Source organism: Eptesicus fuscus, chromosome 19, assembly GCF_027574615.1.
Source record: "Eptesicus fuscus isolate TK198812 chromosome 19, DD_ASM_mEF_20220401, whole genome shotgun sequence".
In the NCBI taxonomy this organism is placed as follows: domain Eukaryota; kingdom Metazoa; phylum Chordata; class Mammalia; order Chiroptera; family Vespertilionidae; genus Eptesicus; species Eptesicus fuscus.
The window spans coordinates 14,630,587-14,640,838 of NC_072491.1; the positions used below are offsets into that span (position 1 = coordinate 14,630,587).

The 10,252-nt window shown below is 48.3% G+C and overlaps 1 protein-coding gene across 1 annotated transcript in view; it reads left to right on the top strand.

Annotated features, from left to right (window-relative positions):
- The window catches only part of BAALC (BAALC binder of MAP3K1 and KLF4), a 58,707-nt gene extending 53,399 nt beyond the window's left edge, over positions 1-5,308 (top strand). Inside the window, exon 3 of the mRNA XM_054708745.1 lies at positions 5,198-5,308. Coding sequence (XP_054564720.1) covers positions 5,198-5,308 — 111 coding nt within the window. The remainder of the gene's footprint in view (positions 1-5,197) is intronic.
- Positions 5,309-10,252: the final 4,944 nt, after the last annotated feature.

Here is a 10,252-nt window from a genome sequence, read left to right on the forward strand (position 1 = left end):
CTCCCCGGAGCAGCCAGTCCATCCCCACTTCCACCCGAATGAGCTGGGGCCTTGACTTTAAACCCCAAGAAAAAAAGTCCAATCTGGGTTTGAGGCTACGGGGAAGATATCACAGTCAATCTGGTTCCCCTTGAGAGACCTCAGCCTATGAATTACTCCTCATTAAAGAGGCAGGATTAAGAGGACTAAAATCAATGATTCACAGAGGACTAAACCTGCAGAAATTAAAATGAGGCCCGGGAAGAATGGAAACGCTGTAAAACTGGGTGAGAAACAGGAGGTGGCCCATTAACAAGAGTTGGTGGTGCTGAAACTCACAAAATAAGACTTTTAGAAGTGGGAGAAGGATTGAATTAGCAGACAAGGCTGAAAAAGCTCAAGGTGCCAAACAGGCTTCTGTCATCACTGAGTTGGGAACCATCAGATTTTTTTAAGCCAGTAATTACAATAAGGACACGTTTTCTTTTCCTGTCATTAAGTCAAGAGGGTGGGATGTTACATAAAAAGGTTTGGCTGGCTGGAAACCACATCAGAGGGGAAAACATATGTGATATACAAGATGCCATAGACCCGGAGGAACAGAATGGTATAATTATTTCGTGTATCTGTATTGCTTTTTTCTCATAGGAGGGCAGAGCAACGTACTTCTCGGAACTCCTAGAGAAAATAATCTGGCATTGTAGTTCCCTTCCTTGTCTTCTCTCTCTCCCTCTCATTTGGGCTTGAAGCCTGAGGTGTCCAGGTTGTAACCACATTGCAGGGACGACCGACCCCTGAATAGGGGAGCTGCTGTTAAAGGGGTGGGCACCTTCCCCCTGAGGCCTCAGACGTGAAAGCTTCTCCTTTATAAAATGCTTCCGAGAAAACGCATTGTCATCCCAGGTGTTTAATTTTCGAAATGCAATGCACTGTCATCATTTGAGAATGGATTTACTTGTGGCATGGAACCTTCTGTGCCCATCATGGGAAGACAGAACTCCAGTTGGTCCCTGATCCAAGTGCATGTCTTCTAGAGTTGCGATTATTGATGTTATTTAAAAGTAGTAGTTGTTGTGTCTCTCTCACATCGGTGTTTCTCTCTCTGTCTCTCCCCCTTCCCTTCCACTTTCTGAAAATCAACGGGAAAATATCCTCAGGTGAAGATTCACACACACACACACACACACACACACACACACACACACACACACAGAGGAAAAGGAAGTAGTAGCAATAGTCATAGTTTCAGAAGAATTAGAGTTTTCTACATAAATTTGGTCTGTTTGCCTGACATCCTTTTGCGAGTATAATTAATGTTGATGGCTATCATTGGGGGGATTCGCTGTCCTGGGGAGGCTCCCAGAATGTGGGACTGCCAGTTTTTTTTAATTCTCACCTGAGGATATGTTCTTATTGATTTTCAGAGAGAAGAAAGGAGGGAGGAAGGGAGGGACTAAGGGAGGGAGGGAGGGAGGGAGAGGGAAACATTGATGTGAGAGAAACATCAATTGGTTGCCTCCCAATATACACTCTGATTTGGGATCAAATCCACAACCTAGGTATGTGCCCTGACCAGGAATCAAACCCAAAACCTTTCGGTGTGCGGGACCATGCTCCAGCCAACTTAGCCACCTGTCCAGGGCCTGGGACTTTCCGTTTAAAACAGGTCAGTCTTGGGTAAACCGGGAGAAGCTGGTCACCCTATTAATGCTAAGTGACATGCATAATTCTCTCAGAAAAAACACACTAAGAAGCGAGCATTATTTCCCCAATTTCAGGGAAGGGGACTGACTGAGTTTCAGAGTTTAGAGCAACAGGTCTTGTGACAGCAAAGGGATGGGTGGCAAAGCCTTGTGCTAAATCTAGGTCTGCCTGGCCCAAAACTTGTCCCTTGAATAGTTCCCTTGTGCAGGCTTTTGATGTACAGATTTAAGAAATCGCCCCGTTGTACTTGAGGTTCACACCACACATGTTCTCTGGCTGTTCTGGGAATGACTATTTCATAGCCTTTGACTCTTTACTTAGGTTGGGAAATTAAGAATCAACCGACTACTGAATATTTGCTGGGATATTTAAGCTTAGAAAAACAGACTGAAATATAGAGCAGAACATTTTCTGTGTATAATCTTTACTAACCGTTTGTGAAATCTTGCCAACAACTCGAAGGAAAGCAGTTAGGCCGTTCAGAAACTTTACATTTCCGTTCTGGAAAGCTCTCGGCCCGCCCACCAGTTTAGGGGAACGCTGCCGTCCACTCGGCCCGCTTCAACAAGGCCTCTGTGTCTCTCTGCCGTGCCCCGTCCTCACCGCGTCCCTTCGAGAACACCTGAACTCACATGGAATCAGCCCCATAACTGCCACACTTTTCTTTAGGAAACAAGTGTGGTTGTGGGACTTTATGACTTTCCTGCGTTTAGGGAAAAATAAAACCATAGACGGCACCGCTGGCCCCGGTGCCAGCTCAGGCGTGAAAGAGCTGAGTGTAGGCTGACTCCTTAGACAGCACCGACCACGGGTGTTAAAGCAAGGGGACACGGACACGTGTGGTGCTTGTGTGCCCCTTCATCCATGTCCTCAGCCAGAGTTAAACAGAGAGCCTACTGTGTCTCAGACCGAGCTGGGCCCTGGGGGCATGAAGAGGAAAACTGAAATCCTTTCTCATGCGGTCAATGAATAAGGCTAAAATTGCATGTAGTCAAATTATCCTTAAATATCCCTCAAATCACCTAGCCTGGCCGGTGGGTAGCTCAGTGGTTGAGCGCCGATCTATGAACCAGGAGGTCACGGGTTCAATTCCCAGTCAGGGAACATGCCCAGGTTGCAGGCTCAATCCCCAGTGGGGGGTGTCCAGGAGGCAGCTGATCAATGATTCTCTGTCATCATTGATGTTTTTCTCTCTCTCTCCCTCTCCCTTCCTCTCTGAAATCAATAAAAAAAAATAAAAAAAATTTTTTCTTAAATCACCTATAGAGTATGACCTTAGGTCAGGTTCCTTAGAAGCAGGGCCTGCGATCAGGATTCTCACCAAGTGATTGAAAGTCTCAGGTGAAACCGGTACGAGTGGGGAAGCAGGGTGGGGCCGAGGACCAAGTTCAGCAAACACATCAGCCCAGCTGAACGGCTATAGCGCAGCCTCAGCCTGATCCCACGGGAACTCCGGAGCATGAGTGGCATCAGAGATCTATACCCCCTTGAGGCAAAGGGGGCGGCCTTTTGTGTCCCCTACAATCAGGCATTGGCTCGGGGCTGTGTCCAGGAATTAGGGTGAAACCTCTTGGGAATCTCTGGCGAAGTGGCTCCCATCAGATGCAGGCAGGGTGCTGCTGTGAGCAGTTGGCAGCCGAAACTCACAGCAGCCGGGGGGATGGATGGACCTGCCACGTCAAGGGCCATCACCAGCAGCCACCTCGCGGGGTCTGTGTGACATGACAGAAGCCTGCACGCCATCTGTTAATAAAGACAACAGAGCAATTTCTTTTGCTCCAGGGGTGCACAGCCCACCGTTTCTTTGGAAGCACTACAGAGGAAGCAGTTGCCTTGCGTGCGGGGGCTGTATTGCATAAACAGCACGCGTCTGTCGTCGGTAACTCACACCCGCACGGGGAGAGGCTCACGCCTTGGGAGATGCTCCTGCAGATCAGAGCCTGACTGAGCTTCCCAGGAAGCAGACTCTGAGATGACATGAGACAGGATGTTCACTGGGAAGCTCCCTGTCAACACCGGGGGAGGGAGAGCTGGAAGCAGGAGCGGGCGGAGGGAGAAGCTGAGCCACAATGCAGACCTGAGGGCAGCCTCGGCCGACCCCACCGGCCCCACCCCATGCGGAGCTCTGGAGATAATCGGCCTGTCGGAGCTGGCCTGCTCTGGGCCAAATAGCCAGGCTTTTGAACGCCTGCCTTCGCGGCCCACCCCCCTCCTTGGTCCACCTTGGGAAGGGCAAGGCCCTGGGTCACATGGCTCTGCAGCTGAGGCCACTCTGGAGGGACAACTGGAGGCTCTTTGCTGACTGTATCCCCTGCAGCTGGACAGCAGGTCCTTCCTGGGTTGGGATTGGTGGCACGTCTCTGTCCGCCCTCGATGAAGGCATCACAGGGCGCGTCTCACACTCGCTCCAAGCACATGGCCAGTGAGTGGGATGGCACAGATGCCCCTCACTAGTTAAAGTTGTTTCCTCTCGAAGGGACGGGGGGGAGGTGGCGCATATGGTTGAAGAACTTACAGTTTAGTCAATGCCTTAGTATTTAATACGAAGTCTGGAATTTTATCCTTGGGTATCTTCACTTAGAAGGGGATACGCTGTCCTATTTTTTACTTATTATACTTACTAAGTCTTTTTTTTTTTTTTTTTTTCATTTTTATTCAGTTACAGCAGTGGTTCTCAACCTTCCTAATGCCGCGACCCTTTAATACAGTTCCTCATGCTGTGGTGACCCCCAACCATAAAATTATTTTCGTTGCTACTTCATAACTGTCATTTTGCTACTGTTAATGAATCATCATGTAAATATCTGTGTTTTCCAATGGTCTTAGGCGACCCTGCTAGCGGTTCTCAACCTGATATTGGAAAACACAGATATTTGCATGACGATTCATTAACAGTAGCAAAATTACAGTTATGAAGTAGCAAAGAAAATAATTTTATGGTTGGGGGTCACCACCACATGAGGAACTGTATGAAAGGGTCGCGGCATGCGGGAGGTTGAGAACCACTGAGTTACAGGCATGGCCTAAGTTACAGGCATTGGCCTAGGCACCTTCCGTGAATTATCTTATTTAATCCTTCTAATAGCCTTCTGTGAAAGGTACTATTATTATTCCCCGTTTTACAGGCGAGGAAACTACAGGTTAGAGATGTTAGGAAAAACCTGTCCATTGTGAAATTACATAGTCAGGATTACATAGCCAAAGTCTGCCTGACTCCAAGGCTCAAACCCTTAACTACTCTACTGAAACCTTTCACGTTACCCTCTGATGGACCTTAGCTTATTCGTTCATTCACTCGACAGTGTTTTACTGAGCACGCCTCGTGCCAGGCTCTGTGGTGTTAGAGATTCCCATGAGAAGGAGCACACGCGCATGTGTTCCCGGGGGCCATTCTTCCTGCCTCTGCGTGTGCATGCGTGTGTCTGTGTGTGCAACCCTCTCGGGAGACGAATGCAATGGGAGGCCTTTGGCTATCTCCCAGTAACTCAGTTCACTGTGCTACACTTTTTAACAGGCTAAACGAGATGCTAAGCGCATGCCTGCAAAAGAAGTCACCATCAGTGTCACAGAGCAGCATCCGACAGGTGGAGGAAGTCGAGGAATCACAGAGAACTGTGCCCACTAGGGCAGATGGACTTCTTTGGTGCCCATCACATACTGGATCCCACAAGGAACCTTGAAGAGGAGGGTCCCCTGCTGAATGTGAACGCAGCTGAGTGCCTTGAGAGACTGTCTGGCCTGGCAACCGACAGCTGCCTGAGCTCTCCGGACATTCTCAGCCTCCTGGTTTTCGCATAAATGTATTGGCACAGTGCTCACATAGGCTAATAAGCTGCAAATGAGCAGCTCAGTTTGCTGCCTTGCAATGCCTGCGCTTAGGTCTGGCTTGGAAGGGCTGAGCTAAAGCCACAGGCCGGCTTATGAAGCAGATAAAGTAGAAAGGGTGGGAGTCACGTGTCAGCTCCACGCTCTCCTGGCCACGGGAATGTGCATCGTTTCTGGCAAGCCTGTTCATTTCTTTCTTTTTGAATGCCGCCATCACCAAGCTTACTGTGTGCGATTAAAAGTTGGCTCTCACCTAACTTGAAGCCAAGATGCATGAGAAATCAAGAAACAGGAAAACTCCCTGTTATTCTTGTTTCCTGAGCTCAAAGCCCACCGACACCCTGGCGTGTCTTTGGGGGGTGGTCTCTATGATGCAGTCACACCCATGTCTCAGCCTTCCATGCCCCCGCCCCCATGCTGGTGTCCACAGCAGCCTTTGAACTGTAATATCACAGCCGCTGTGGTTGGTGCATCCAACCAAGGACACCCCTGCGGGCTCAGCCAGACATTGCATTTTTCATAGCTTTCCAGTTCCCTTTGCTTGTGCTCTCGAGTGTTCTCTCTCACAATCGGGTCATTTGCAATTGTTATTGAAAGAGCGGACGCTGATCACGAGTGGGAGATTATCAGACCATGTTGGCTGCACACAGGGCTTCCCCTACCCTCTCTGTACGCAGCCCCAGGACTTTGCCATTTTGGCATCTGCAGAGGAATCACTTTAGAAAGTCAGTACCTGGTGGACGTGCAATCACATTGACATTAGATTGATATGCACTGTGTTAGAAATCGGTAGCTGATGCAGCAAAAAAAAAAAAAAAAAAAAGGTTTTTCTAGGAATCCACATTTCTAGAATTTCTTTAAAGGGTTAAATGGAGTATTTGCCTCCAAAGTCATGTAGCAAGGGCTTGGGAAAGATAGGCCTGAAGTTGTACCAAATGATACCAGTACGCTCCATGTGGAGCAGAAACTGGCAGCCTGCTGCTGTGTGCTTATACCACACAGTCCAGACAATTGGCATCAGCAGGTTCCAGTCCAGATCCTCAGTCTCCTTACCTGCCAACTCTGTTACTCCTCAGACACAAATGGGCAGCGTCACTTCCTCCTCCTCTCCTTCAGGAGATTGTATATTTATTCATTAAACATTAAATGCCAGCCCGGAGCCAGGCACCTCGCAGATGCTGAGAGATTGGCGTCTGGCCAGTCACCATCGTATATTCCGGGCCTGACCGTGGGCTTAATAAGCAGAGACGGACGGAGACGCTGAGGTCTCGTGTATTGTGAATCGCCCTGCAGTGTGATCTCACTTGTATATTCAGGGCAGGTTTCTGTCTTAAACTCTGATCACACGAGACTTTCACCATACTCAAAATGACAGTTTCCTCAAATCTCTGTCACTTTCTGATTCTTTGAGAAAGGGCTTTTCAGCAACTTCATGTTTTGAAATGTTAAATAATAATAATAATAATAATAATAATAAAAGCAAAACCTGTGACTCCTACGTCCCCACCGGCATCACGGAGCAGGAGCCCCGACTGCCACAGGTGGGCGTCTCTCCTGCAAGTTCAAGGGCTCCCTGTCCCAGGGCACCTGCCTTGTGTGTGTGTGGAGGGTGTTCCTTCACCCGGCACTGCTGTCAGCCACAGGCTAAGCCTCGTTTCTCTGCACAACCTTGATGTTCATCACTTACCTGCTCCATGTTGCTTGGGATTGATCAGCTTGAGAGGGTGTCTCCGTTTCACATAGAGACAGTTTCTCACTCCTGGGGCAGAAGCGGGTAAACGGCATATGTGACCCGCCCCTCTGCAGAGCAATCTGGATGTCACCAAGACCATTTCTGGAATGTTACGGGAAATTTGTCTGGCAATCTTTTCATGTGTATGTGATATGGGAACTGACTCTTACTACCCTATTAGCATAACACTTTCTATTGCAAAGTTTGTGTCAATAAAGTCATCAATTTCAAACATATGGACAGTTACGAAGAATCTTTACTGAGACCTTACATTTGTATGTAGAGATGCTTAGATTTTTTTTCACGTTTAAGCAAAGACCTTTCGCATAAGTGATCCCTATGACTCCTCCAAAAGGCCTTGTGAGGTGGTAAAGAGAACACTGTTAGCGCCAAGTTACAGCTATACAGGTATTTATGGTCCACTCAACCGGTAAGTGATGGAGCAGATGCAAGTGAGGGAAGTTGGTCTGCAAATCCAGTGCTTTTCCCACCATATAACATGGTACCTCTCCTGGCAAGAAGGGCTGGCATGGCTGGGAGACTCAGCCATGTGGGGTGGGGGTGGGGGGGGGGGTTGTCACGGAGCCGGACACAACACTGATCCCAAGTCTAAGGGGGTGGCGGCAGTAACTGGAGAGGGCTAGGGAGCTCTTGAGGGGTTTTGTGTGTGGCTCAGGCTCTCTTATCCCCGCTCCCAAGAGGGGTGACTCTGACCTACTGTGACAGGGAGACTTTAATGAAGATCAGAAAGAAGAGAGACTTCGAAGGATTGGACTTGCACCCCTCAGAACTGCTGCTGAGACCTACAGGTGAGGGAAACCATGGCAACCAGGGACCTCTCTGTTCTGCCAATGCCCCAAGCAGTCCTTGGATACACAGGCGAAGGACTGTATGCTCACCCTTTTCCTGCTGCCCAGCCCTGCCCCACCTCCCCGACCACGCTTCTGTTCGCCCTGCCTGGCTAAGCCCTGCTAACCTTCACCTCTATGACCCTCTAATTCCTGGGGAGGGTGACCGAGGAAGGATGGTGGGATGTGGGATTTTCAGTGCTAAAACCACGCAAGGTCAACTGATCACCTATTATTCCTGGACCAATGATCTTCTAGCCGTTTTCTCCTTTGGTGATGGCAGCTGAGACGGAAGTGATTACAGTCAGTGACTTTGTTTATTCTTGTCTTCAAAGGAAGATTGTTTTCATTCTGTTCAATTTTTTTTTCCTGTCAATGAAATGTTATGATTCATTTAGAAGGAGCTACAGCTTTTCCTGAGAGGAAATTACGAAGCAGTAATTGCCATCTTTTTCCTGCTCCCCCTGGAATAATCAGAGCAGCAAGGAGAGTCATTCTGATGGTGCCACATGATTAACCCCGACGACAGTGTTGAAATCTAAGCTGGTAGGAGAGGGGCAGGAGACAATAAAGTTCCCCAAACAGAGCTGCCTCTCCCCACCTCAGCTACTCCTCCTGAGCAGCTACTCCTCCTGACTCTTCTGCTCATAATGCTGTAACATCCTTTCTCCCCCACCCTCGGCCTTTATCTCTCCCTTCCTAATACCGCTTCCTAGCCCTGTACATTTGTCCTCATCCATGGGCCTTGCATCTCACAGTCCATGGCCCACTCTTCACCAAACTGCTCATAACAGAAACTCTGTTTTCAAATCCTGCCTCATCCACTTTCCAACTCTCTCTCCATCTGCCTTTTCTGCTCAGTGTCTCACAACCACCGCCTTCACTTGGTCACCACACCTCCTGGATTTCTGCAGAAGTCTCCTTACCTCTCTGCCTCCCAACCTGCCTCTAATCCAGACTCCACACTGCTGACAAAATTGCCTTTCTAAAACACATATCTGACCAGAGCACTAGCTGTCCTCAAAATGGAGACTGCAATCAGCCTGGCTTCTAAATACCTGCTTCACAACCTGGTTCCTCCCATCGCCTTGGGTCAGTGTCTACATCAGATCAGAAACTGTTTTTGAATCTTCTCACTGGGAAAAGGAGAGAGAACCTTCTGTCTGGGATTGCTCTGTTTGTGGCAGTGGCCCACGAGATGACTTAAGAAAATCCCCTTTAAAAAAAAAATCCCCTTAGCTTCCATCTCTCTCCCTCCAGTCCAGCCTACCCTGCTGCACAGTGATCTTCCAGAGCAGTGGTCGGCAAACTCATTAGTCAACAGAGCCAAATATCAACAGTACAATGATTGAAATATCTTTTGAGAGCCAAATTTTTTAAACTTAAACTTCTTCTAACGCCACTTCTTCAAAACAGACTCGCCCAGGCCATGGTATTTTGTGGAAGAGCCACACTCAAGGGGCCAAAGAGCCGCATGTGGCTCGCGAGCCGCGATTTGCTGACCACTGTTCCAAAGGAGTCCCCATCATGTGCTGGAAGTATCAGGGACCAAATCATTTCATCTGTCTGAGCCTCCTTTGCATAATCTGTAAAATAAGGGCACTTGCTAAACATTCATTAAATCTGAACCTACCCTGTTCTAAATTTTCTGTAGCACCCATTGCCTCATTTAAGAATTCATTTCTGGGTGGAAACGGGGGAAGAGAATTAAGTGCAAGCTTCCCATCATAAAATAAGTCATGGGCGTGTGATGTGCAGCATAGGAAATAGAGTCAATAACGTTGTAATAACCACATACAGTGATAGATGCTAACAGACTGATTGGGGTGATCATTTTGTAAGGTATATAAATGTCGCATCCCTACGTTTTACACTGGAAAACGAATATAACATTGTATGTCAACTATAATGAAAAATAATCGCAGAGAATCAATTTCTCAGTCTGGCTGGTCCTCCAAGACCTCCCTGCTTACAGCTCTAACCAACTTGCACATATTTTGTCCTTCAAACTGGACTACTTGCAGCCCTCTGACTGCCCATCGCACTGTCTGCCTTTGGCACAAATCCCCGCTGGAGCATCCTCTCCCCACTGCTGTTGGGATCTCATTCCTCTCCGGAGGTCAGCCCCAGTGGTACCTCAGTCCTCAGTGAAAATTTCTTAATC